Source organism: Zychaea mexicana (genome assembly GCF_025766255.1).
Source record: "Zychaea mexicana strain RSA 1403 chromosome Unknown BDB00scaffold_25, whole genome shotgun sequence".
In the NCBI taxonomy this organism is placed as follows: domain Eukaryota; kingdom Fungi; phylum Mucoromycota; class Mucoromycetes; order Mucorales; family Lichtheimiaceae; genus Zychaea; species Zychaea mexicana.
The window spans coordinates 118,845-146,671 of NW_026516688.1; the positions used below are offsets into that span (position 1 = coordinate 118,845).

The window sequence follows — 27,827 nt, forward strand, 5'->3', positions numbered from 1 at the left end:
TTGTATTTAAATTAAAAATCTCTTTCTCGAAACCAAACCACGTCTCCTTTCGTTTTTCACTCTTGACCTATCTCTAGAATGGTGGCGCCTATAGATATAACTTTTCTTGGTACCGGCAGTGCACAACCAAGCCATACACGCAATCACCAATCCATGGCATTCCGAGCCGATGGCGAAATTTGGCTATTCGACGCTGGCGAAGCTACTCAACATCAACTTCAAAAAAGCAATCTGAAAATGGGCCGGATCACCAAAGTTTTCATTACGCACATGCATGGCGATCATTGTTTTGGGCTGCCGCCACTGCTATGCACAATGACCGAGAATCTCAACCCTAATCGTGCTCATGAAGGTGTTGTGGACGTGTACGGTCCTCGGCCGCTGCGGCAGTGGCTGCGCGTCGCGCTTCGATCCACATATTCGCGTCTTGGACGTCATTATAGAGTACACGAGCTGATCATGGAAGGAGAAGTAGCGGACGAGAATCAAGAGGATCGGCATCCTGACGAAGAGCCCGGAACAAATATTCACGTCAAGGATAATACGTTTGATTTACCTATTGACGACAAGGAAGGGTGGACCGTGCGAGCCGCTCCGATCCAGCACTCGATTCCGTCCCTTGGCTACGTGATCCAAGAACCTTCGCAACCGGGCAAACTGGATCACGCAACCATTGTACCTAAAATCCAACGTAATGCTCAAGCACTGCTTGAAAAGGGATATAAAAGCCCTATGGCTGTATTGGGTAAACTTCAACGAACGCAAGTTGATATAACGTTGCCGGATGGCGAAGTTTTGACACCTCCTGCGCGACGACCGGGTCGGCAAATTGTCATTCTAGGAGATACATGTGATGCTTCCTCAATGCTACCGCTATGTAATTCTCCACACTTACTTGTACACGAAGCGACGAATGCCCTGACCCAACTCGATCGGATACCGACGTCGTCATCACAACCAGAGATTACTTTGAAGGACGTCGAGGATCGTGCTCGATCGCATGGCCACTCAACTCCACAGATGGCAGCAGATCTTGCTAAGCGAATGGGTGCACAAAAACTCATAATGACTCATTTCAGCGCAAGATACAAGGGCGACGATTCGGACGAAGAAAGTGTAGCCATCATGGAAGAAATCCGGCAACATGCACTCGATGTGTTGGGTAAAGAGAGGGACAAAGATGTTTTTTGTGCAAGAGATCTTTGGTTTTATGAAATCAAGTATTAGTGCTAAGCATTCTTTGCCGATGGCCTGGGGGTTAGACATGTATAGTATTTTGGCATCTATTTATTCTATCCATTGTTTATGTTGTAAATTAATCGAAATGTTAATATTTGAAGCCTCTCATGTATCATAAGTGGTGTTGACTTAGTTTAAATGATCACATCCAATTATACTAACTATTGCAAGGTATTATGTATCGATATTTTTGCATATTGTGTAGTACACATAATAATCAAACATCTTGATCTGCAGACTTACCCTGTACATCTCATATGTTGTAGGCTTTATATTTTTTGTAAGCCATTGTTGTAGAGAACAGTATTTTATCTTGTCATAAGCATTATTCGCTGCTTCTTTCATGAGCGCTTTACCAAGGGTTCCCTTTTTTTTGATATCCACGTGTCTCAGACGATTTGTCCAAGAACTATCAGGATTGAAACTTGGTCTCACGCAATCCATAAGCCAATCGGTTTCGTAACACTTGATACAAAAAGACTTTGTCAGGCAGTTGTGGTCGCTCGGCCCAAGCACATAGTGAACTTGCGTTTAAAAAAAACAAATGCTAGAAACCGAGCTTTCTGAACGTCTCTGATCGCCGAACAGGGTTACTTTTCTTAGTCAAGATTGCGTGAGTGGTTATGTCCTTGTAAGACTGACTTTTTTTGTAGCAGTGCTTAGGGATAGCATTTTTTTCTTTCGGTCACAGAAGGCATCAGCAGGGATGTTTTATTGTCCTTAAATTTTGGTGAGATTTGTAGGTCAAGCGAAACGAACAAAGACACCACCCTCAATGTCAAACACAGTAAAATCTTGCAGATTTTGACAGCAGCCGTCACGCATTTTCTAGGTCATTACAGTTACAGCACTAATCCTATGTCTTTATACATAATAGTAGAGATGTCAGAAATAGCTCACAAAATAGTATGATTGTAACCATATGATCTGCACCCCTTCTGGCTCATGTCACATATTAGTAGCAACAACTCACTACAGTCAATCACAGAAAAGCAAATATGGTCCTGAACGATCTGTGACCAACTCAGGGCGCTTGCTCGTTATATTTATTGTAAAATGATCCGGATCGGTTATAAAGAACGAAGCCTTTCAATAGTACACTGCAAACCGACCCCAAAGCACGTCACGGTTGCGTCCTCAATGTAAGTTTCATTTTATTTCCCTTTCATTTACTCAAATTTTGATAGATAAGCATACGATGAGCATAATGCGGCATTTAATGTGCGTATGCAATCAACAGGCAACAACAATAAGAAAATAGCGGAATACTGAAGTGGGACAAAATGTTTCAAATGTACGCCAGGTTCATCATCATCGAAGCCCGAAGCTACTAGGCCTGTAGCAACGGAGTCTGAAACATATCGTAAGTGGGTCACTCGTCTCGGCAAGAGCTAGGTCCTCCTCTTTTCTAAAAGATCGCCATGGTAAGCTACAGAGGCTAAATAGCCATCCATCCATCCATCCATCCGTTTGAACAGAATGAATACTCACCGAAGCTCCATCTGTTATGATCTTTCTATAGACTAAGCGCACTAAGAAAGGTAAAAATTGAAGATACCTGTTACATTGTCGAACTTAAATTCGAGAAATGCTCATTGAACATTCTTGTTTCCTTGCTATTTTGATTAATTAGTCGGCATCACTGGCAAGTACGGTACCCGTTATGGTGCCTCGCTGAGAAAGATGGTCAAGAAGATGGAAATCACTCAGCACGCCACCTACACCTGCACCTTCTGCGGCAAGGTAAATTAATTGCGACCGTTTGGAAAGGATTCATCGTCGGATTAAAGGAAACAAGACCGACTCACGTGGTATCATTTTTTCTTTTCTTTAGGACGCTGTCAAGCGCCAAGCTGTTGGTATCTGGAAGTGCAAGGGCTGCAAGAAGACCATGGCCGGCGGTGCCTACACCGTTTCGTAAGTGCTCGAGCTTATACCAATAAGAGAGAACCATTTGTATGATTACATTATGCTGTGATTACTAAACTTTGATGTGTTATTGTTGTATAGGACCGCTGCTGCCACCACCGTCCGCTCGACCGTCCGTCGTCTCCGTGAGTTGGCTGAAATCTAAGCGCGTCTTTGATTTCTTTACTGTTATGTCGAAATATAATAATAAAAAAGCATGGTTACGCATCATCTAAAAAGAATAACACGAGTGTATGTCTTTCACCAAACACTTAAATGGAATATCTGAATCATTATAAAATGCAAAGACATGTCCCTGAAGGAAAGTCAAAAAATAACAATATGCCTTGATAAAGCCATTTATTTTCTTTTTTTGTGGTGAAATCTAAAGAGTTAAACTTATTTAGTGGCGGCCATGATCTTGGGTGCAGCCTAAATGATTTGAAAAAAAAAGTATGTAATGCATAAGTACACACAATCCACTCTTTCCACATTGTTATCGTCCGTCGTATCACATTACGCGTATGTAGCGCTTTGAGAATATAATAAAGTGATACTTACGCACTCGTCAGCACAGTGCATGTAGTGGAAGAATTCCTCAATGCCTATATAGTATGAATACACCCATTCTGTCAGTTCCCTTTTTGTCTTTCATATCGACTTGATATGCCACAATGAATATGAATGACGATACGTTACAGTTTTCGCTGGAACCGTTCTCGACGCGCTCGTTGCACTCGTCAAGGTGATGCTTCAAGGCAGCGCAGTCTTTTTCGCAGCCTAAAATATAAAGGCAAATGCATACAATATATAGTATACAAGAGTAAATTAGATAATCGTCGATGTATACGCGTCGGCTAAAAATAATTGGAGTGTTGTTGATGTTGAATTCCACGTTACCCTCCATGATTTGCTCCTTGGGGTCTTCAATTTCCTCTTCTTCCTCTTCTTCTTCTTCAGGCTCAGCCTCTTCGACGACCTCTTCGACGACTTCCTCGACGACCTCGGGAGCAGCCTGTTCCTCTTCGGCGTATGCGGTAGGGAAGATGCTCGAGAAGATTTCAGTCAGACCCATGATGTGTGTGTATATAATTAGAGCGGGGGGAGAAAGAACAAAGTGTAGGTGAAGCTCTAGCAATGTTTTGCCCGGCACCGCTATACATCACTCCCAACCCCGGCTTGCAGAGCTAAGCCACTACGGCAGCATACGACTTGTTTTACTTATCAGTTACCAAACTGCTATCCTTTCTATCTCTATCAACACCCTATTCTTCAGATGCTTGAAAACCGCAGATTGCCTTGACGACCTTGAATCCAATTACAAGTCAGCGCTATTAAAAAAGTTACCATGTAACTGTGCATTTCATTTTATTTTATCCTGACAACAAAGACCGCGATTACTGTCGGAAGAACCGAAGTTTCATAGGATATATAGTGTAATGTCTTTCCAGCTTTATATTTCGCGCTGGAAGTTCGAGACAGATACAACAGTTGTTCATACAATTTATGGTCGGATATCAAGAATAATAGATCGTTTTGGCGATATGTTATCCTGAGAAGATGAGGCTTTCTTATCCTTGTATTGAGTCGGAATAGAGCATTATTTTAATCCAAGCGTGAATCCTAGTCAGCGGTTATAATAGCTTATGAGGCAAGGATACCAGCTTTATTGGATTTGGTCTGCCTTGAGGTATCGTTGTAATATGAACACCTTCATCGTCAACAGAAAAGAAAATGGAAGATCGTCTCATAGGAGCAAAAAACATCATCTTTACTGCTGCTCCTTCATATATTCGACAAACTACAAATTCCAACCGGTTACCGTCCATGTAGTTAGTATACGCATCCAATCAATTCCGTGTTCTCGACCAAATTCAATCAAGATATTAAGATATCTATGTATATGTATTATACCTCATCAATAAGGATGGGCCATGCCCCTTCAGAATCGTGGCTATTGAAATCAATGCTTGGTTGGCTTGCAAAGTCATAAAACTACATTGGACTATTAATTAGTATCGGCCTCTTGCCACATTAACCAGAGCTTGAAATATGACTTCTTACCAAGCACCAGGTATCTTTTGAAATTGCCTTTCCATGCTTAACCTTCATACATTTTTTTCACACAAAAAGAATACCAAGCTTTAGTCCAGCTGGAGGAAACATAAAATGTACCCCAATAGAAGCGTGATATATCATACCTCCAAAAATGTGATCCAGTTTTCCAAAAAGTTGAACTTATTTGCCAGCAACAAGCGCCACAGTTCTACTGCAGCATCTAAAGCTGTATCCGAAAGCAAGAGAGAGCTGCATTAGCGATACCAAATGGTAAGATGTTATAGATAGATTAGAGCAACTTACACAAACTCTTTTGACCAGACTGTCGACCAAGCAGAAATGCATAATTGTAGATACGTTGGAAGCGCTCTGGATCATCCATCGCTGCCAAGAGCGAAGGCAAGGCCCGTTTTAGTTTATCCACAGAGTCGAACTGCAACCGAATCATTCCTTGTACAAAGTTCTTATGACCGAATTCACCCATGCGTTCGGAACCGAGATGATAAGATACTAGCAAGAATTCGAGCTGAGTGGGTTCTATACCCAAATCTTCGCAAAGCTGCATCGTTCCTTCAATCGTAATCATCTCCTTGTTTTCTGGATCTGTAATATATGATATCAATATATATATATATATATATATATATATCAGTTTACCAACTTCAGACTGTTCTCTTGTTCTTTCCTTATCAAAAAGCGACACACTACCTCGATACTGTGTAAAAACTCTCTCCACGGCTCGGATATCGCAGCCAGAAGTCGTGTTGCCTACGAACGGCTGATGGCTTCCTAATTCGTAGTATGCATTCAAAGCAACATTGACATCCCAGTTGACACTTTTCAGTCGTTGCACAGCCTCATTGTCGCTATGATTGTAATGTATAGATATACGAATGAGCTCGTCTACCCTTGTTTGAAAACTTCAAGGTTTTATACATAAACAATAAAGCTAGAGGGAAAGGGACCTTCTTTACCTCATGCCGGTGAATTCCACCAAATTCTTCACTTTTTCTAGCTGATTCCCTTTCAATGATAACTGTTGGAGTCAACGTCAAGCAGACTAGAATACTAAGGTGTTTGAAGGCCAAGACAAAAGCTTACTGAAGACATGGTCTACAAGATCAGGCGAGTGTTGCGTGCGTACAAGTGTGCGTGGACAAGAACAAGCTCGCGAGTCGGACCTTAAGAAGTTACAACTACACGGTCAAAAATTGGCGCTTTGCCCTGGCAACTTAGCCTCTCTTTTTTCCTACACGCACACACAACATATACAACGCAGCAATGGCACTTATGCGTGCGCGCTTGCTTGATGCGCCACTAAAGGCATTCGTCCAGCAACAGTGTCGGTCATACGTCGGGCTAGCATACCACGAAGCTGCTCAACCTGAACATCAAGTCAGCCATGTGAATGGTGTACAAACCGTCGATCGTTCGCTAAAGTCGTTCCAGCACACGTCGTCGACGAGCCAAGCTTCGAGTGGAATTTCGTCCATTGGCCAGGGTAGCGTATACTGTCTACGTGTGAATATCTATACAACGTGTTTTCTGGTCGATTGTGAAAAGTTAAACCGAGCTGTTATTGTTAGACGCTGCGTCAAAAAGTACCGCGGAGCCCTTGTTCGAGGTGATCTCTTCGGGTGTAGGTACGAGTCATAGTTTTCATATCCTTACACATGCATTTTTTTTAGCGGATATATGTGTGCTAATACATTGAGTTCATTGAATATATGTAGGATCTGCGCTTTTGATTAAGGTAAAGTGTTAGAAATTTTACCACGATATGAAACTGTTCTCGATTACAACCAGCTAACAACCATAGCAACCAATAGCTTCCGCCGGATACGGAAATCACTGCAGCAACAGGATCAGCAGTCGGTGCGTCGAGCCGTGTAAGCAATTTATCAAAGGAAAAAGCGCGTTAGTGTATTCTTATTCACAGCTGTTGCCTTACTAGGTCACATCAAAACTCTCGCTGGATGATAGCTCAGCAGTAAAGGCTGTTGCGGGTAAACTTGTCGGAGAACCCATGTTCTTTCAAAAGGTAAAGGAGCAAAACCGACATAGCGAACAAACAGATATATAGACGGTATGAAATAACACAACGACTTAAATTATATAGTATTACACAAAGCAATCGGCTGGTGATATATTACTGGCACCTAAACGCATTGGCGAAATTGCTATTGTCAATGTGCGTGGCAGCACAAAATATGCTTTGCGACGAGACGCTTTCTTGGCCAAAACTGAAAAGGTCACTCTCGATTTGGGATTGAATGGCGTCAAGGGCAAAGACACTGTAAGCATATACTAATGGCGTATAAAAAAAAGGAAAATGATTACAAAATTGATATCAATATTCTGTTGTTGCAGGGTCTTGTCAATAAGCTCGTACATACAGTATGCGGTCCAGGAACGATTGCAATTTCCCATTATGGTGGATTATACAGACTGTCATTGAGTGCTGGCGAAGAATACCTAGTAAACCCACGGTAAGACAAAGTCGGAAATTGCTCGTACATCATGTCCAAATATACTGTCAACCGACCACCTAAAATCATCGACTCTTTTTCTCTTAGAAACCTTGTGATGTGGGATGTGCGAACTGAACCAACCAAGCTCCATCCTGCCAACCCACTTGTCCCGTCACCACGATCACCATTGCGAAAGTATGCATTTGTACGAAATGTTGCTGATAGTCCTTCAATGCAGCCCAAATTGCAGTATATCCAAAGTGTAGCCAAGACATTGCGCAACTATATTATGGGCGCTCCGGTATGTTAATGAGATATAGCAATTGGCTATGGTTTACAACCCAACTTATATGAACATTCGACAACATTTAGGATTTCGTGCGTGTCAAGGGTCCGGGTGATATGTTCCTGGCATCAAGAGTAGAACCACGATTCGAATCGGCTAGAATGTAAGTAAATAATTAGCGATACCTTTGTCCAAATAATCTGTTTTGACCAAATTTTATATAGAATGAATGCTTTGGCCGCTGCCAATGATTCACTTACTCAAGCTTTCGAACCATCTGCTCTTTTCCCTGCTGCACCAGCCGAGCCTTACACAGCAACACTCTCTTCAAAACGAAAGCATCACCCTGGCTACGCAACTGGAAAGTCTGTCAACGGTATTCCCACCTACTATGCCGAAGTGGGTGCAAAAGGAAAGGTCACTTTTATCGCTAACAAACCCTCTGAATCCGCATAAACAAAATAAACAGGTTTCTTTTTTTCCACAAGTTAGTCGAATGCTCTACGGCTAAAGCGGGTGACAAATTTGGGAGTTATTCCCATAATTCGTCTCTATCGTATCAATTCTGCCACATTTTTTGCGACAAAAGTATATTTGCAGCTCACAATACCGATCTCCTGTTCTACGTGTACTAATTACATGCAGGCTGTATTTAAGATGGAACGTTACTTCACTAGGTTCCAGCCCGGGTGGAGAGCACGCGCGCGGCTGAAGCACTTTTGTGTTACTAGAAGTGGATTAGGTTCACTGCGCCAAGGTCTCCAGCGACTGGAGAGACGTATGTTTTACCTCTTTTTTTAACTCGAGCTCTTACAAGATGGGCATTGACGACTTACCGGAGGAACAACTTGCCTTTATGGCGAAACTTCCTTTCGACGTTGTCACCGAGATCTTTGCTTATCTCGACCAAGAAGACTGTCTAGTGTGTATGGCAGTATGTCGCGGCTGGTACACTCAAATACCAAGTTATACAGAGAACAAGTGGAGAAGCATACAACTTTCGGAACGCGATCCCTATGTCGTCAGTTCTCGACGCGCTCGTTGCCTAGGGAAGCATGTGAAGGACGTCCATTTCAACAAGTTTAAAGACGAAAATGCGCTGTATGTCGCGATGTATAGACTGCTTCAATTAGGCTGTGATGAAATTGAGTCTCTAGGTGAGAAAGAGAAGAAATGTTGATGAACGGCTCTATAAACCAAAGCTTGCTTTACCAATTCATTTAAATTGGAAACACTCGTATAGTCTTTGTAAACTGCTCTACACGAGAACAGCGCAGATTTCTTGGCCTTTCGCAACAACTCGGATCTCAATTGGCGCACTTGACGATGAGATCACATGACTCTGCCGTCCCACTATTGTACATCCTCTGTACGTGTCCAAAACTAACAAGTTTTACATACCGAGGCGAATACATTCCCTGGCAACTTGGTCAACGCGCACACGAACAGATACCTGTCGAATCAATACCGATCTTCGACAAACTCAAATATATGTATATTGACGCTACAATTGATATGCATCCTGAACTTGTATCCATTCTTCAAAAATGTCCCAATTTACAATATTTCATCGACGCAAGCTCGGCAACCAAACATAATGAGCCGCAACCTGTGGACCTGACCTATCACCCTGGCCACACGAATTCAAGCGACGTAATACGACTCAAAAACATATTTTCTTGGTGCCCAAATCTTGTTTATATTGCAAAGAAGAGCAACTACGGTTATGTACCTTATAAAGACATCATGAAATCGATTGTTGGCGAAGGTCCAAGTGCGGTAGCTATTACTAATAGCGCATTGCACTCTCAGCGGAAGCAAAGTCGACTATATCATCTAGCAGTAAGCCAAAGCGAAGGTTACGACGAGATCGCACAGGTTTTGCGCAACAAACAGTATACACTTGAGCATCTGGATTTAACAACAGCACAAGCCAACCGGGTTGACATCGACTGGTCGCCCGTATTTCGATCCCTGCAATTGCCTCTTTTACGTACACTCATATGCAACACTCACTTTGACACAGCAGCAATTATATCTATGCTCAACTCATGTCCTTCACTCAATCTAATGAAATTGGACTACTGTCACCGAAGAATAGAAAATGTTGAACTACAGCCTTTACGTATACTACCAAGGCTACACACTTTCTATCTACAGCGATTCATGTTTATGGACGAACTTTCGGTGGCAACACTACTACAGCGGCTTCCTGGGCTAGAAAAGCTTGGCATCCAGGACTCCTCTGCAACGTTGAGCGACCCAACGATCTACAAATGCTTAAAGCATTTAAAGCATTTGGACCTTTTTGCTATCGATTGGGGCCGTCGATTTGGCCAACAAGGACAACGATCACAAGGGACAGGGATGGTGGTATCACCAGCCATGTTTAAGTACATGGCTCAATATTCCAATCTCGAGACTGTACGACTTTGGCGGGTACCAAAAATTACATACGAGTTACTTTCAGCGATAGCTCATATCGCCACGCTTAGATGCCTTGAAGTAAAACTCGCTTGTGCACCCGATGGAGATGAAGCTGAACTGCTCTGGTTTGCCCACAAGCTCCGAGAAAAATCCATGATCGAGAAGCTAAAGCTAGAGCCTTTACGCTACCTGAACTACGCTGTTCTCTCCGTGTTAGGTGATCTCCCCCGGCTTAATACGCTAAGCGTTTGGTTTGGTAACGGTTATACGAGACCGCCTATGGAACTTGACACATCCGGCGTTATCCAATTGTTGCGTAAGAGCAAGAGCCTCAAAAAAGTTGTTTTTGACGATGCATTCACAAGAGAGAATTTACCAGGGGCCATCATCCAAAGGCGGTTGCAAGAACATGGCGTTTCCTTTTATAATATCACCACCAAATACTCCAGACATGTTGATGATTTGCATGTTGGAAATATAATAGTGACACGAGTATAATTTTCATCACAGCGATTAACTTTTTATGTAATTAATCGCTTGTCATCCTCACGCTGGTATCGCTTCATTGCCTTGAAGTCAGGCACGGAAGCATTCATTACTACATTAAAGTGAAAATATAGTCCATTTTGAATTTGTATGCTATTAATACTATGCTCTTTAAAGTTATACGCAGTGAGTGCAATTAAATCTAACATGGACACCGAAGCACAGACTATCATTATAAACCATCCAATGCCACACCCCAATTAAAAGAGAAAAGAGCGTTCCAACATCAAGTCTATTAAAATGCTACTGGACGCACTCTAATGCTTTGATTCGCGTACGTCCTATTTTTATTTGTACAAAGAACGCAGACATGGCCTTTTTTTAATAAAGAATAGAATAAAATGCATTTACAGGGCAGAGGCACCAGTAATAATATCAACTATAGGACGAAGGCAAATTAAATAGATAGTGTTAGAGCACACATACAATTAAAAAGAGGCGAGCCACAAGTGGATCTTCCTCTACCCATCACCTCCCTTAAGAAACCAAAACTTACTCAATTCGTTGGTAATGACGGCCTGACGACCACGGTTGTAGGTCATGGTCAACTTGCTAATCATGTCACCGGCGTTGTTGGTGGCGTTCTCCATAGCAGCACGCTTGGCGCACATTTCAGAGGCGTAACCCTCAACCAAGCCCCAGTAGAGACCGTTGGCGAAGGTGAACTCCTGCAAGTTGGCGAGCACATCATCTTCGATTTCGTAGACGGCGAAGTTGGCTAATAATGCGAAAGAAAAATGAGCAACTAATTGATCGCATATCCACAAATATATATATATATATATATATATATCCGTCCATATTAATAAACAACTTACGGGAAGACTTGAAAACTTCCTCAGAGTAGGCGGGGATAACATCAGCTTCGTAGGCAATGACCGACTTGAACTGGTTGTAGACAATCTTGGCGGTGTCGAATTCGACACCCTGGGCCTTGATGACATCGGCGATCGAGGAAGCCTCGGCGAAGGTGGGGATGTCCTTACCGATCTGGTTGAAGGTGATGACAATGTTGTCGCGGGCGAAACGCAAGAGCTGGGCCTTGGGCTTATCACCCAAGACAGCGACAGCAGACTCGGGGCGCTCTTCGAGCAAACGGCGGGTAGCCTTGGAAACACTGCTGTGAATACCACCGCACAAACCACGGTCAGACGAAGTGGCAACGAAAAGGACCTTGCCATCCTCAGCAGCCTTAGTCTCGGCGCTTTCGAAAAGGGCTAATAAGTTATGGGTTGGCATTGATAGATTGGATGGTCAGTGTCAATTATTAATTATGTTACTGCCCACTAACAATAACAATCAACGCGTTCCTCCCTCTTCCACCACCCCTGTTTCGACAACCCCCTCCCAGTATTGTATGATGATATTTACAGTTTGAGGCGGCACCGAAGGCGCGAGCAGCTTCCATACCACGCTGGGCCTTGTTGACCTTGGTCGAGGCAATCATCTTCATGGACTTGGTGATCTTTTCAATGTTGGAAACCGACTTCAAACGAAGTTGAACTAATTAAACGCATGCAAAGGATAGGTGGTCAGCGTAAGTTTGTATGTGTGTGCTTTTTGTTTTTTTTTTCGAGAAAGTGTCAAATATAATGGGGAACGAGATTATTTACTTTCTTTCAAGGTGGCCATGTTGCGGGCCTGGACGCCATTGCTAGTAATTTTTGGAGAAAATCATGAAAACGCGCTGTGAGTTTCATTCTCTCGATCGCATCTCGTCCGTACTGTAGCTTTCTACTGTGCTTACCTCAAGGGAGCGACGGCAGGGCGGATGGCAATGCGCGAAGCGGAGGACAACATTATCGAGACAAAGTTGTAGGTGAGGAGGTGCACAATTTTTTTTAGGAACCCTCGTATATTTTTTCGCCATTGGGACGGGGGTGAATCGGGCCAATCGCGGCTTGCGACTCTATAATACGTCACACTTTTTTAGCGGTGTTAAATCGTCCCTCCCAGGCTACAAAAGGCCGCCGCCTATCCCGGTCACTGTATAAATTTTCCCCTTGACAGGAATCATCGGTGGTCGTCCGACCTTTACGGTTTCCAGTTACTCTGAGAAAAGCACACTTTACGCGTAGCAGTTTTCGAGAGCGGTGTAATTCTGAAGCCTACTAGCATTTTAAATGGCACACCGGAAAAATAGCCACTCTGGTCGTCTTGGATACGCGGATTACCATGACTCTTATTGTGCAGGCGTCGCGTTCACTTGCCAGCGGCGTGCGAACGCTGTAGGTGTTGCTGCTTTCGACTCAATTTGAAAGCATAATTTATTGCAGCGATGGTACTTCCAATATGCAATTCACTTATCGAAGGCCATCCAATGCTATTTGCATCAAGCCCCAGGCTGTATAAACCTTCTTCACAGATGTGTAAATTAATGTAGCTGATCCTATTACTCGTGAATCAAGTAGCCCAATAAAAAAAATGAAAGAGCAAATAATTCGTCCTACTCAACTATTACTGTGAGTTTTTAGGGATTTGTCCTGTCAAAACTCCAAACACCACCGATGAGGTCAGACGACCAACACACTGTCATTCAAATATTATTAAATTGTGACACAAGGTCTGTAGACGCGTTGTGTTTTGAAAGATATAAGGTTAAATAAAAAATGCATTGACTCTTGGGGTCATCATATCCTTCAGCAAGTAAAGCTGTATAGCGATTTTGACAATATTTGTTCCTTTTGATGATGGTGGGTCTCATTAGCACTTACATATTACCTTTTCCTTTAGAAATCTCTTTCAATTTTATGCCGTACATCCTCCTGGCGACCTCAATAAAATGTAAATGCTGTAAAGTGCGTTCGAAAAGTTGCACTTTCTTGCTCTCTAAAAGCTTATTTGAAGAGTTCTATTCTTGTAAAAAAAATGGCCCTATGATATATATTTAAATAAAGTGGTCCCTGGAGGACAGATGCTGACACGCAGCGAAGCGGAGGGGCTCACATCGTCCGGAAGCGAAGCGGAGGGACCACTTTATATATTTAAAGGGACATTATCCATTCGTTAGACCACCTCGAATCCTTCCCCACATATTGTAAAAGAAATAGCAATAAATAGACACGTACGAGGAAAAACAAAAAGGATAATAATTGCTTTAATAAGGCAAATCCGCGAAACATAATGTTCAATATATGAAAATTAGTCTGTAAAAACCTGATACTAAATAATTTTATAAAGTAGCTCGAAGGCGATTTCGTGGATACGCTTTGTTTCATACACGCAAAAAGGCAGAATGTTACAATCAACGACGTAGTAGTATCAACCTTCGTCCATTAGCTGAAGGTACCAATCCGTGAAAGATCAGTATAGGTTTTAATAACATTGCAAAACATCTCGCAACGGAACGTCTGTGCGTAAAGCCATGCCTCTTTCGAAACCGAGCTTGACCCAATCCAAACCTTGCCATAAGGAGGAACTAGCTGGGTGATATATGCTTCTATTGGTGCTAAAGTACGCTTTCAAACGAATGGTGTTGTTATTGAGTTCTTAGCATTTAAATGTATTTGATACGCATTGTACTTATCTATGTATATCGTTAACAGAGAATTTTTCTCATTCTTACGTACCGACATAATGCTACTCGAGTTTTCTTTTTGGAGCGTGTGTGTGTATGTATATCGAGTTGTACTTAAAGAAGAATTAACTCGGTTTTTGCGTCGCGTATCGGAGGGTATACTTGCGTAAGAAAGAATTCTGCATTTCGTGAGGCTATATCAGGGCTCGGTGCATGTCGAGCCCGAATTGCTGTAGCTTTTCGATAAGCGTCAATTCTGATATCGGACAAGTGGTTGTATTTGGGTTGATATATACTTTTGTCGGGGTCATCAATGTCTCGATCTCGAACTGATGGAGTTGCTGTCTGAAATATCCCTCTCGTGAATTGAGTGTACAATCTTGCGCCATCAGAAAAGTGGTTATCTTGTCTGACTGCGAGGGTAAGACAAAGGAGGAAAGCACCTGGATTATATCTTCAGGTTTCCACTGTAGCAGCTCTTCAGTGCTAGGCGGTTCATCCATGGTGCAAAACAACGGTACTTGTTTGCTATCGGTCTCTCGCCAAAGAAGTAAAGGGAAAGAGAGGATGAGCAAAGAGGTAGTAAAATTGTTAGGTCATATATAAAAATGATGTTGCTCATGGGCACCATTACATACAGTAGACTGATGAAGTGATGCATTGTTTGCCTAAATCATACTGGTGTTTGGCACAATTCTCTAAGAAGTTATCAGCTCAAATCATCATGAAAATAGTAGTATAGCAGAAACCTGTATTCCATCATATACTGCTTTTACTGTTGTTTTATGCTCTTTTTATACATACTTGTAACTTCAAGCTTGATTCACATGAAGTGTATCTGCATCAGCATGCTGGAGCGTCACTATCAACGTGCAAGGTTAAAACAGCTGTATCTAACGAGTATACATCAATCGTAAGTTTTCGTACGGTGATAGTTATCTTTGACAAAGGGTCGCCCTATGATAAAATGTTATGTAATGATATCACCATCATAAGAAGCGTAGTCATTCTTTTGAGCTTACACCTCTTGATATATTGGCAGTAGATAATGAGTCAATCCCACGGATTATTGCTTTGCCTCTTTTCAACATAGCGCTGGAACTTTGGTGATTATTTTCCGTTTTGCTCGTACTACTTTTATTATATTACTTGGTAGAGCACTTGTCGACGATAAGATATCTATTTTATTATATACTCATAGTAGAATTATCATCATTTGTTATGTTGTGTTAATGATAGCAGAATTTTATGTGTTTTTGTCGTCTTGCTGACGGTTTTTCTTTATAAGGTAGGGACGCTAACTTGATTATATGAACCTGTTCCCGCCTGCTAAAATACTGTAGAAAGGCATGGCCCATGTTTGCTGCCATTTCAATCCCTGCTGCACCAGCCATGTAACACATGTCTACTATCTGGAATAAAATCCAAGCACGAATGCGAATAAAAAGGTATCTACAAAGCAGTCGATCTAGTGATAATGGCCTCCTGTAGAAGCATTGAAGTTGAACAATTCGCGATAGGGAACCAACCGGATCAACTCCACCATCTTGAAGCGGAACTCAAATGAAGATTTCATATAAGACTTACATCTGAAACAGATACTTTTTCAATCTTTAACTTGTCCAACTGCACTTTCTCGTTTCGACGAATAACTAACCCAACCATGAGCAACATTATTGATATCACCGACGACGCCCAATTTCAGGGTCTCATCACCAAGAAGGATGTCGTTCTAGTTCTTGACTTTTGGGCCACTTGGGCTGAACCCTGTAAGCAAATGAACGACGTTGTCGCAGAACTTGCTGGCAAGTTCTCCTCCCTGCAATTTGTCAAGGTACGGGTTATACTCTTTTAAATTTGTGTAGGAGAGTTTTGAAAAGAGATCGAGCTGGTAAACTAGAGGCTCTTGGAAGATAGTTCATGAGTAAGTTTAATTTGTTACTAATCTACTCGCGATCTTTGAATAGATTGAAGCTGAAAACTTCCCAGACATTTCAGAAGAGTTTGAAATTGCTGCCGTCCCTACTTTTGCTGTTCTTAAGGTACACTGTCGACTATCAGCTTCGAAATGCTCGCTTGTTTTTATCTGTGTCATGCCGTGCTTCCGTACTGATCAGTTTTCTTCTTTTTTCATTTTTTTAGGGTGGCAAGACCGTCGAACGTATTGAAGGTGCAAAGGCCGCCGAATTGACGAACGCTGTGGCCAAACACGCCAAGGGAGTGTCATCGGCCAATAAGTCTTTGGCTGAAAACGATGTCAAACCTGCCAAGGATCTCAACACTCGCTTAAAGTCTTTGATTGAGAGTGCTCCTGTCATGATCTTTATCAAGGGCACCCCACAACAGGTACAGGATAGCCTTGGAGATTGATTAGTCATCTCTCTCTCTCTCTCTCAAAACAATTTTTGATTAATTTTTTCCGCATATCTATTTGATAGCCTCGCTGTGGTTTCACGCGTCAATTGCTTGATATTTTGAACGAGCAAAAGATCAAGTACAGCTCTTTTAACATTTTGGTGGATGAGGATGTGCGACAGGGTCTCAAGGCTTACTCCAACTGGCCTACATTCCCGCAGATGTATGTGAATGGCGAATTGATTGGTGGTTTGGATATTGTCAAGGAATTGGTCTCGTCTGGCGAGCTTCACGAAATGATTGAGGAAGGAAACTAAAGGGAAAAGAAGTGTTTCCTTCTTTCTTTAAAAAAAGCATCATATATAAATATCTTTCTACATGTCATTCCCCCAACCTTCTTTCAGCTACATATACGCTTCTCCTTTTGGACTCTTTGGATCAAATCTGAACCTTACTGTACACTTTTTATCTCCTTTGCTTATAAAATAAAATAATTTTTGCATCATGTTAATCGATCAGTCGGAAAGGATACGTGTATTTCGGGACAAAAAGTTGGGGTCATGCTATTGATATAACCGTTTATGTTGTCCTTGTTTATGATACAGTCAGCTCAAATTAGACAGCAGAAATCCGGAATCTATGAGAAAACAAGTGTAACCAAGACAAAGTAGTGTATATTAGTTCTTGTCGCTTGGAAACATCTGCTGCTCCATCGGTACCCCTCGGTATCTAGAGTTACTGGGTAATGTCATATGGTTGTAGTCTCATCATGGAGAAAGTGCTCCCATAAGCATAGCAGCAAAGGCTACGGACGATGTGTTATTGCGATAGCCTTCAATCAGACGTCCATAGAGCATTGTTGGGTGATACATTTATTGTCGCGATGATTTGGATCAAAAGAGAGTTTGACGACCTACTGTGCTGCTACTACCTTGGTTCTGGCCAGCACATTATAGCTCCTTGTGCAAGCCCACTTTGGCATGACTCAAGCTTACGAAATCCTCATCATTAAAGATATTCATGTCGGATTTAACGATTGATATAAATTGCTGCTGCGAAACATCCACTTGAGTGTGGGACCAGGAACTTTCGAATTTATACTCAGCGCGACAAGAGTCAATTCCCTTCTTTTGCTTCGACAGCTTTCTTTCTTATTTTTGAATCACCAACACCGAAAGGAATCATGTTTGGAGTTACTAAGGAATTCATTGGAAAGCCTGCACCTCCTAACTATGTCGCTGGTTTAGGTCGTGGTGCTACTGGATTCACCACACGATCAGATATTGGTCCTGCAAGAGAAACTGGTGATGTCGGAGGGTAAGTCGAAAGTTTTCTTTTAACTTCCCCCCCATTGATCTGTAGCAAAGTAAATATTTTATATTTTTGAGTGAGTTGCTAACACTATACGCATATTATCTCTAAATTTATACGATAGCGATGCCAAACAAGGTGCAGCAAAAGAAGGCGGCAACGATGAAGACGATGAACGATTTCAAGATCCAGATAATGAAGTAGCCCTGTTCTCCAGCGGGCCATATGATGCCGAAGACGAAGAAGCCGATCGAGTTTACGAAGAAGTCGCCAATCGCATGGATGAACGACGCAGATCACGACGTGAGGCGCGCGAACGAGAAGAATTAGCGCGATACCGACGAGAACGACCCAAAATCTCGCAGCAATTTGCTGATTTAAAACGACAACTGTCCTCGGTTGACGAAACCGAATGGGCAGCTATTCCAGAAGTGGGTGATTTGGTCGGCAAGAATCGTAAACGGAACAAAATGCCAGAACGATTTACACCTTTACCCGATACAATTCTGGCAGCTGCTCGCGATAAATCACAATATGAGACGACGATCAGTGCTGATGACAGTGGTTCGGAAACACCATCGGATGGCATGATGACCAACTTTAGAGAAATCGGTCAGGCAAGAGACAAGGTGCTTGGCTTGAAATTGGATCAGGTATCGGATTCGGTGTCAGGTCAGACGACGGTCGATCCCAAGGGCTATTTGACAGATTTGAACAGTATTGCACTACGAAGTGCTGCTGAAATTGGCGATATCAAAAAGGCACGCTTGCTTTTTAGTTCCATGACGACGTCGAATCCTAAATATGCACCTGGTTGGATGGCTGCTGCCCGTTTGGAAAAGGAAGCTGGAAGAATTGTTCAGGCACGCAGTATCATTGCAAAGGGCTGTGAGCACTGCCCACAAAACGAAGACGTATGGTTAGAAAATGCCAGTTTGAATGTAAGTTTATCAATTATCTTATATGTTATTGGATGGTGCAGTTCTGTCTAACCACGATGACACTTGTCCAATGCGTTTTCTTTAAAATAGACTACAGAAAATGCAAAGATTATTCTCGCCGATGCTGTACGACATATACCACAGTCCGTCAAGATCTGGCTTAAGGCAGTTGATCTGGAAACCGAAAACAAAGCACAAAAACGAGTACTGCGACGTGCACTTGAATTTATCCCCAACTCTGTGAAATTGTGGCGCGCAGCTGTCAACATGGAAGAAAACCCAGACGATGCCAAAGTGTTGTTATCGCGTGCTATCGAACTTGTTCCTCTTAGTGTGGAATTATGGCTCGCACTGGCACGCTTAGAAACATACAAGAACGCACAAGCGGTGCTCAACAAGGCACGACGAGCAATCCCTACGAGTCACGAAATCTGGATTGCAGCAGCTCGATTGGAAGAAGAGCACGGTACACCAAGCAGAGTCGAATTAGTCATTCAGAAGGCTGCTATCGCATTGTCGCAGACAGGTGCTGTGCTGGATCGCGAGCAGTGGCTTAAGGAGGCTGAAAAGTGTGAAAAGAACGGATCGGTATTGACGTGCCAAGCCATTGTTTCGGCAACGATTGGCTTGAACTTGGAAGATGAGGATCGAAAGGACACCTGGATGGAAGACGCCGAGGCTTGTGTCGCACATGGATCGATCGAGACTGCCCGCGCCATTTATGCCCATGCACTCAAGGTGTTCCCTGCAAAACAGTCGATCTGGAAACAGGCTGCGTTTTTGGAAAAGAGTCATGGTACTGCTCGGAGCTTGGAAGAATTGCTGCAACGCGCTGTCCGATACTGTCCTCAAGCCGAAGTTCTCTGGCTCATGGGCGCCAAGGAGAAATGGCTGGCAGACGATGTACAAGGTGCACGTGCGATTCTGGAAGAAGCTTTCCGTGCCAATCCCAACAGCGAACAGATTTGGCTTGCTGCCGTCAAGGTGGAAAGCGAAAGCAACGAGTACGAGCGTGCACGCAAATTGCTCGAATTGGCGCGTAAGGAGTCTGGTACCGAGCGCGTATGGATGAAATCAGCACAACTTGAGCGACAACTTAAGAACTATGACGGATGCATGCAACTTTTGGAAGAGGGTTTGAAAAAGTTCCCCACGTTCGACAAGTTATGGGCAATCAAGGGTCAGATTCAAGACGAGGCATTGGGCAAAACGAGCGAGGCCAGAGAAACATACAACAAAGCAGTCAAGAACTGTCCCAAGAGCATTATTTTGTGGATTCTGCTGGCAAAACTGGAAGAGAAACTGGGCATGGTGACCAAAGCGCGTTCGACGTTGGAGAAGGCTCGATACACGAATCCCAAAACAGCCGAATTGTGGATCGAAGGTATCCGTATCGAAATCAGAGCCAAGAATACAGGTGCTGCCAAGGCCATGTCTGCCAAAGCACTGCAAGAATGTCCAACATCAGGTGCCTTGTGGCGCGAAGTCATTTACCTAGAAGCACGACCACAGCGTAAGGCACGAAGTGTGGATGCTCTGAAAAAGTGTGAACACGATCCCATTGTCGTCACCACCGTTGCCCTTTTGTTCTGGACCGACCGTAAGATCGAAAAGGCGCGCAATTGGTTCCAGAAAGCAGTGCAGATTGACCTTGATCAGGGCGACTCGTTTGCATGGTGGTACAAATTTGAGCTGCAGCATGGCACGGAAGAACAGCAGGAACTGGTTATTAGACGATGCGTGGCCGCTGAGCCGCACCATGGCGAGCACTGGCAGGCTGTCGCAAAGGATATGGCAAACGTAGGTAAAAAGACGGCCGATCTTTTGAAGATGTGTGCTGCTGATTTGGAACCCATCAAGTAAATCAACGATTGTCCTTTTATACTTTTCTCGCTTTCACTCGTTCATCCCACTTTATTGTATATATTTCCTCACCCAAATTAGTAAAAGAGAGCGTCATTTTTAAAATGAGATTTGGCAGACTTAATAATCACATAATACGACATTCATGAACTCGTCGCTTTTTGGCATCTTCATGGCTATGCTTGATAATCATTAAATACTCAGAGGGGACTGTTGTGCTATAATAAACAAGGTCGATGGAGTGTCTGTGAATTCGTATCCGTTCTAAGAATCAAATCGAATACTAATCCTTATGCCAGGAGATACAGTGGGACCCAACCTGGATCGCAGCCAGAATTCGAGGGAAAATAATAGAGAGGTGCCGCCTTTCAATCCTAGAACACTGCCATCATGCTTCTAAATAATATTTTTCTTAATTTCATCTACTACTTTTGATTTAGGAAAGAGATACAAGTAATGATAGTATCAAACAATGAATTCTCATGCCAGGAAAATAGCTGATAGAGCCAATATATGAGTTTTAACAACTTTTAAAGTTCAGATAGCCAATATCACTAGCTATCATGCTGTTCAAGTTCGACAGAAATTCCCCACTTTATCCAGAACATTTTATAATAGCTTAAATGTAGAATACAGTAAATGAGGCTTAGAAGTTTTTAGCGGATGGTTGCTACAGGGGTGAGAGAAGTATAACATTTCTCATACAAATAGACGAGTATGATAACATACTATGATGTCTTGAACATTCTTTACGCACTTTCTTCACTGTCTACTTCGCAAAAAAATAAAAGATGGGGCTTGTGGATTATATGATTACTCAAATATATAACAAGCGCCGATAACTTTGTAGTAATAGCCCTCTGTACATCTACTGACCCTAAACAAGGATCATTGACTCAGCTGAAAATATTGAGCCGAAATTGAATATCAATGTCCATGTGCAACCTGCTCTATTGTAGTAGAAACGACCTACATGGTTTGAGAATGGCTGTGCAGTAGCAAAGATGAGTTACCAAACTCTGAATATGTTGCGGGCCACGGTGTTGCTTGTGAGTAGAACAATGTGTTCGATAAAGGTGTAGCTTGTGGACTACATGTCGGTACTTGACAACAACAATTTACTAAATCTAACTAATGTGATTATGCAAGCCTTAATCACGTGTAGTGTAAGATTGATATATCGCATAGATGGAGAGATCACGGTGATAGCTGATGTCAGTAAGTAGAAAGAGAAATAAAAAAGCAACAATCACTGTTAAGACAGCTGTAGTAATTCAAGTAGCATCACGTTGCATGTGATGGTAAGCCGAGTTTCTCCTACTTTAACCGAAGATCATTCTTTATACTACTAAAACTAACACATATAATATACAGGCACGGCGGAGGATGGGTTTTAGGTAGTGAATTGAATTACCAAACCAGTCCGCTACGAGGTAATGCATTCTCATCGATTTTTGTATCCACAACAACGTTAGCGCACTCACGCTAACATATCATTCATATGTGTAGCTCACTGTCCGTGCCAACGCCGTTGTCATTTTCGTAAACTACTCACTAGCCCCCGAAGTGCGTCATCCTGTTGCCTTGGAAGAATGCTATGATACCCTTGAATGGATTGCTAAAAACGGTGCCTCCATCAATGTCGACACGAGCAAGCTGGTCGTTGCAGGTGATAGCGCTGGCGGTAATCTCACTACTGTCTTATCAAGTACGCTTTATTCCACACTTCTTTTGTTTTCCCCCCATCTTTGAACCATTATGCTCTAGAAATAGTTGGCTCATATGACGTTGCATTGAACCCCATTCTTGCTACGCCTTGTTTCTAGTGCTCGACAAGAAACGCGGTCTTAATGCCATCAAATACCAAGTACTTTACTATCCCGTGACCGATGCCAACTTTTCCACTGGCTCGTACAATCAGTTCCAAGAGGGCTATTACTTGACGCGCAAGATGATGGAGTGGTTCTGGAATCAGTATGTTCCCGAAGAAAAGGATCGTCGCGACATTACCGCAGCACCTTTACATGCTTCGGACGAGGATTTGAAGGGATTGCCACCAGCTTTTGTCATGACGGCAGAAGCCGATGTATTGCGTGATGAAGGTGAGGCGTATGCTCGGAAGCTTGTGGCTGCTGGTGTTCAAGTCACTGCCGTGCGCGTGCTGGGCTTGATTCACGGTGTATTCAACGTTGGCAACTTGAGCCCTCTCGCTTCATGGGTTGTTGATCAAACCGTGGAGACTTTGCAAAAGTTTTGGGGGACGCGTGCGAACCTTTGAAAGCCTTCAAGATATACAATTTGTAATACCGCGGGAATAAAGTCTCTTTTTATGCACCCTCACACATGCATATAAAAATTTAAAGATCTTTCGCCTATTTTTGTCTTTTTGCACTTTTCTTCTTCTTCAATCTCCCTACACAAGACACAGCGACAGCTACATACAAAAACAGCATGGCACCTGTAGAAGTTGCACTCGACCCGGTTTATGCTGCGTTCTGTGAACAGGCAAAGCACAACCCAAAATTTAGCGACGGATCTATACCTCTTCCCGCCTTTCGCGAGGCTGCTAACCAGCGCTTGAAAGGAGTCAAAAACTTGCCCGAGGTTATCGAGGAAGATAAGGTCGTCGTTCACAATAGCATTGATGTCCGTTTGACTCTTTTCCGGCCACCAGGAACCGAGAATGAAATTCTCCCTGCTGTCGTATTCTAGTGAGTTCAAACATTCTTATTGACCTTCAATATCCTCTTCTCTGGGAGGTTTAAACAATACTAAACCTGTTTCTTTTTGACATCAATTCAAAAGTCACGGCGGCGGTTGGGTTTTCGGTAGCAAATATACTCATGGCAAACTAGTTAAAGATGTAAGTTCGTACTTTAAGAAATGGAAAATTCACATGTATGATTACACACCGCTTCTATTGAATATCACAAGAGGAATACTAATGGCTGGCTCCTACAACCAGATTTGTGTGAGGAACAATGTAGCGGTTGTATTCGTTGACTACCCACTCGCTCCAGAGTCCAAGTATCCCGCAGCTCATGAAAACGCATTTGCAGCGCTCTCTTGGGTTGTTGAAAATGGCGACTCCATAAATGTTGACGTAAGCCGTCTTGCTGTCTGCGGCGACTCAGCAGGAGGCAATCTATCTGCAGTCATTCCATGTATGCATTACTATGTATATTAAGGATACGAAAGATTGAAAAGACAAAAGTGACAAAATGCAAAGCTAAAGAAGGACACTTTTACCGTTCTTAGTGATGGCCAAAGAACGTGGTCTACCAAGCGCTATCAAAGCTCAGATATTACTTTATCCCGCGACAGCAGCTTCGCGCGACAAGTACGAATCTGCAAAGCTTTTTGGCGGCGGCGACTACTATTTGAAAAACGAAGACGCTATATTCTTTGATAAGGCGTATTGGAATGACTGTGAGAAGACAAAGATCGGATTCCCAATGTTGGCGACCACCGAGGAGCTTCAAGGACTCCCACCAGCTCTAATTTTCACCGCAGAAGCAGACATTTTGCGTGATGAAGGTGAAGACTATGCTCGTCGATTGACCAATGCTGGAGTACCTAATGCCACTGTTCGGGTCATTGGCGCAAGTACGTATTATACTCTATGTTGAAGCATGCTTCTTCTCTTTGTTACCTTACTACTACAGTGGTGGATTGTGATTACTCATGGTTCCTTCTTGTATGTGCTTAAAAACAGTTCATGGATATGCTACTGTTCCTGTTGATACACCGGCGTATAAACAAACCATGGCCATGATTACCAATCAACTGAGTGAAGCTTTTGAGAAAAAGTGAAGTACTATTATGCGAATGTTTCTCTGAGCAATGTAATCGTCGGTGATATTGTGTAACATATTATAATAAAATTTCCCATGCAGCAGCAGCATAACCTTTTATGCATTTTTACTGTTGAATCGTTTGTTGTCCCATACATTTATACAGTGGTTCCCCTAATATTTCATTCTTCAAATTCATGGAAACCAGGGATTGTGAAAGTTAACGAAAGCTAGGTCAAACTGCCATGTACAGATTCTTTATCCAAACAGATCTTGATGTTACATGGATTAACCAACACTCAAGAAAATTGTCACTCTAACGGTCATGTACTTTATGTAGCCTATTGTCCGATACATATACCTGGCCGTATCGACATATTCTACACTACTTGATTCTGATGTTGAATCACATAATTCACATTGTACATTGCCTGCTGTCAAATACATTTACCGGGCCGAATTAACCTTTTCTTCATATACATAATAGATAAAGATACACCAAATGAAGAGACGATGGACGACCCTAACAAGGCTAGCGCAAAACTGTGAAAGAATTTCCACACCATTTCGGGAAGCCTTTCTGAGCATGCTCAAACGGTCGTAGGTTCGACCTCTCACTGCTGTCTGGTAAAAACGTCTTGCCTATGAAAAACAATCATCTCGCAGAATCCCCAGTGACAAATTGGATAGCCAACGCTTATGATAGATTTACCCATAGAAGCACACCGATGTGCCCTAGTTTTTCAACCAGGTTTCAGATTGTGTGTTTAACGTAATTGTCAGTTTTGATATTGTACATATACTAATAAAAAAAGGCTTGTATTGTGGTAAAGTTATTCTTGGTAGTTAAAGGTTACAGAGTGAGAGAATCCCTTACAAACAGACTCATTGTTCTCACACAATCTTGCAGTTGACATGCACTTGGAAGAGCTTTATCCGAAGGCTGGATCATACACGGGCACTTGAATTAGTGTTACGGGCATGCGTCATAAAGTGAGCCGGAAGCGACGACAAAACAAGACAAGCCAAAGACAGAGGAGAGATGAATCTAGGTCAAGGCAAGAAGAATATCGGAAGGTCAGGGAGACCAGATGATGAGAAAGGAACAAGGAACAAGTCGAGTGATTACATTTATATTTATGAAGGTTGATAAGTTGGGTGATGATTGACGATAAAGTTGTTGAGGGATTGAGTAGAGGTCAACGAATAGTCATGACAGGAAGGGCCTCTATTGGGGTTAAAGCGATGCAAGCGAAATTTGAAAATTGACCCACAAGTCGCTTCAATAGCGGACGTTGCCCATAAATTGTGCCATTCGCTGCGAAAAAAAAGTTTCTCAACGAATTGGATGCGGTGAATAAAGCCAGCAGTGGTATTCCAACTGTGTCGGGGGCCTTCGAGCTATCGCCGGGTTGACATCGTGCTTCTACTTTTCGAAGTAGGAGTGGGGAGCTGAAAGTTCTTTTAAGAATGATCAGTTTCTTTTCCCATTCGTTCCCCACTTTTTACACAAAAAAAAGAAAATGACAATAATATAGCATCTGGAGCAAGTCCAGCTTACTCGCTATATTATTTTTTTTGGGCGAGTCCAACATTTGCAAGCGGACCAGCTTTTGCTAGCGGACTCACATATAATCTTAGCGAGTCTATCAGAGTCTGTCAACTTTAACAAACCAATTGTCAGCAGTGCTAGCAACATCTACGTTTTGTGTGATTATTCTTAAGGCAAAGGGTTTTGTGCCATCAAAGAAGAATCGGCTTGGGCTCACATGTATTAAATTAAGCATAATGGTTTAAGTGTGGTTGAAAATCGACTTCCCCATATGCCCCTAAGCACCAGTGAAAGATGCTCTCGCGACAATGTGCCAAATAAGGAAGCATGTCGATCCTGTTACACACAGTGCTTGTGATCCAAGAAAGAACGATGAGCACATTAAAAGAGCAGGAGGATCTTCTTACGGGTTGTTTTTCTGATAAAAATTGACTGATGCCGCTGCCTTGTGGTGATGTAAAAGAACCTGTCTTTGATCAATGGATTCATCACCGCAGCCCTGCGTAAGATTTACCTAAACAGACTGCTGCGGCGTTCGTGCGACTTCGTTACCATGGCAACCCGTTCGTCACCACCGTTGCCCTTTTGTTCTGGACCGACCGTAAGATCGAAAAGGCGCGCAATTGGTTCCAGAAAGCAGTGCAGATTGACCTCGATCAGGGCGACTCGTTTGCATGGTGGTACAAATTTGAGCTGCAGCATGGCACGGAAGAACAGCAGGAACTGGTTATTAGACGATGCGTGGCCGCTGAGCCGCACCATGGCGAGCACTGGCAGGCTGTCGCAAAGGATATGGCAAACGTAGGTAAAAAGACGGCCGATCTTTTGAAGATGTGTGCTGCTGATTTGGAACCCATCAAGTAAATCAACGATTGTCCTTTTATACTTTTCTCGCTTTCACTCGTTCATCCCACTTTATTGTATATATTTCCTCACCCAGATTAGTAAAAGAGAGCGTCATTTTTAAAATGAGATTTGGCAGACTTGATAATCACATAATACGACATTCATGAACTCGTCGCTTTTTGGCATCTTCATGGCTATGCTTGATAATCATTAAGTACTCAGAGGGGACTGTTGTGCTATAATAAACAAGGTCGATGGAGTGTCTGTGAATTCGTATCCGTTCTAAGAATCAAATCGAATACTAATCCTTATGCCAGGAGATACAGTGGGACCCAACCTTGATCGCAGCCAGAATTCGAGGGAAAATAATAGAGAGGTGCCGCCATTCAATCCTAGAACATTGCCATCATGCTTCTAAATATTATTTTTCTTAATTTCATCTACTACTTTGATTTAGGAAAGAGATACAAGTAATGATAGTATTAAACAATGAATTCTCATGCCAGGAAAATAGCTGATAGAGCCAATATATGAGTTTTAACAACTTTAAAGTTCAGATAGCCGATATCACTAGCTATCATGCTGTTCAAGTTCGACAGAAATTCCCCACTTTGTCCAGAACATTTTATAATAGCTTGAATGTAAAATACAGTAAATGAGGCTTATAAGTTTTTAGCGGATGGTTGCTACAGGGGTGAGAGAAGTATAACATT

General features: G+C 42.6%; 10 protein-coding genes across 10 annotated transcripts; 8 read left to right on the forward strand and 2 right to left on the reverse strand.

Annotated features, from left to right (window-relative positions):
- The first annotated feature begins 30 nt into the window (after positions 1–30).
- On the forward strand, positions 31–1,380 carry BDB00DRAFT_816929 (beta-lactamase-like protein). The gene has a single exon (XM_053123028.1). The coding sequence runs from the start codon at positions 79–81 to the stop codon at positions 1,225–1,227; it is 1,149 nt and encodes a 382-aa protein (XP_052981022.1). The 5' UTR covers positions 31–78; the 3' UTR covers positions 1,228–1,380.
- A 1,447-nt stretch (positions 1,381–2,827) lies between these two features.
- BDB00DRAFT_882660 (60S ribosomal protein L37a) lies at positions 2,828–3,313 on the forward strand (the record flags this gene model as incomplete). Its single annotated transcript, XM_053128169.1, has 4 exons — positions 2,828–2,846; positions 2,873–2,982; positions 3,074–3,156; positions 3,250–3,313. The coding sequence occupies 4 exons, from the start codon at positions 2,828–2,830 to the stop codon at positions 3,311–3,313; spliced, it is 276 nt and encodes a 91-aa protein (XP_052981023.1).
- Positions 3,314–3,492: 179 nt separating this feature from the next.
- On the reverse strand, positions 3,493–4,277 carry BDB00DRAFT_816938 (ubiquinol-cytochrome C reductase hinge domain-containing protein; the record flags this gene model as incomplete). The annotated part of the gene is made up of 4 exons (XM_053123029.1): positions 4,048–4,277; positions 3,847–3,927; positions 3,709–3,752; positions 3,493–3,579 (listed from the first exon to the last, which is right to left on the reverse strand). Coding segments are annotated over exons 1-4 (329 nt in total), but the record flags the coding sequence as incomplete, so codon positions are not given.
- Positions 4,278–7,141: 2,864 nt separating this feature from the next.
- On the forward strand, positions 7,142–8,599 carry BDB00DRAFT_287385 (mitochondrial biogenesis AIM24-domain-containing protein). Its single transcript, XM_053116798.1, has 6 exons — positions 7,142–7,246; positions 7,325–7,501; positions 7,576–7,694; positions 7,782–7,977; positions 8,049–8,125; positions 8,187–8,599. The coding sequence occupies exons 1-6, from the start codon at positions 7,232–7,234 to the stop codon at positions 8,416–8,418; spliced, it is 816 nt and encodes a 271-aa protein (XP_052981025.1). The 5' UTR covers positions 7,142–7,231; the 3' UTR covers positions 8,419–8,599.
- Positions 8,600–8,779: 180 nt separating this feature from the next.
- BDB00DRAFT_871041 (uncharacterized protein) lies at positions 8,780–10,887 on the forward strand (the record flags this gene model as incomplete). Its single annotated transcript, XM_053126780.1, has 2 exons — positions 8,780–9,119; positions 9,206–10,887. The coding sequence occupies 2 exons, from the start codon at positions 8,780–8,782 to the stop codon at positions 10,885–10,887; spliced, it is 2,022 nt and encodes a 673-aa protein (XP_052981026.1).
- Positions 10,888–11,167: 280 nt separating this feature from the next.
- On the reverse strand, positions 11,168–12,762 carry BDB00DRAFT_816947 (ATP synthase F1, gamma subunit). Its single transcript, XM_053123030.1, has 6 exons — positions 12,683–12,762; positions 12,549–12,589; positions 12,307–12,438; positions 11,754–12,152; positions 11,432–11,653; positions 11,168–11,314 (listed from the first exon to the last, which is right to left on the reverse strand). The coding sequence occupies exons 1-6, from the start codon at positions 12,733–12,735 to the stop codon at positions 11,283–11,285; spliced, it is 879 nt and encodes a 292-aa protein (XP_052981027.1). The 5' UTR covers positions 12,736–12,762; the 3' UTR covers positions 11,168–11,282.
- Positions 12,763–16,229: 3,467 nt separating this feature from the next.
- On the forward strand, positions 16,230–17,124 carry BDB00DRAFT_761361 (thioredoxin-like protein; the record flags this gene model as incomplete). Its single annotated transcript, XM_053119261.1, has 4 exons — positions 16,230–16,286; positions 16,420–16,494; positions 16,595–16,798; positions 16,891–17,124. 4 exons carry the CDS (start codon positions 16,230–16,232, stop codon positions 17,122–17,124), a joined length of 570 nt encoding a protein of 189 aa, XP_052981028.1.
- Positions 17,125–17,894: 770 nt separating this feature from the next.
- On the forward strand, positions 17,895–21,419 carry BDB00DRAFT_973836 (PRP1 splicing factor, N-terminal-domain-containing protein). Its single transcript, XM_053129891.1, has 3 exons — positions 17,895–18,124; positions 18,243–19,059; positions 19,150–21,419. Exons 1-3 carry the CDS (start codon positions 17,991–17,993, stop codon positions 20,920–20,922), a joined length of 2,724 nt encoding a protein of 907 aa, XP_052981029.1. The 5' UTR covers positions 17,895–17,990; the 3' UTR covers positions 20,923–21,419.
- A 1,036-nt stretch (positions 21,420–22,455) lies between these two features.
- On the forward strand, positions 22,456–23,200 carry BDB00DRAFT_761241 (putative lipase protein; the record flags this gene model as incomplete). The annotated part of the gene is made up of 2 exons (XM_053119253.1): positions 22,456–22,630; positions 22,749–23,200. Coding segments are annotated over 2 exons (627 nt in total), but the record flags the coding sequence as incomplete, so codon positions are not given.
- An 87-nt stretch (positions 23,201–23,287) lies between these two features.
- Positions 23,288–24,870, forward strand: BDB00DRAFT_287996 (alpha/beta hydrolase fold-domain-containing protein). The gene is made up of 5 exons (XM_053116799.1): positions 23,288–23,633; positions 23,728–23,785; positions 23,888–24,086; positions 24,181–24,528; positions 24,638–24,870. The coding sequence occupies exons 1-5, from the start codon at positions 23,374–23,376 to the stop codon at positions 24,733–24,735; spliced, it is 963 nt and encodes a 320-aa protein (XP_052981031.1). The 5' UTR covers positions 23,288–23,373; the 3' UTR covers positions 24,736–24,870.
- The last annotated feature ends 2,957 nt before the right edge of the window (positions 24,871–27,827 follow it).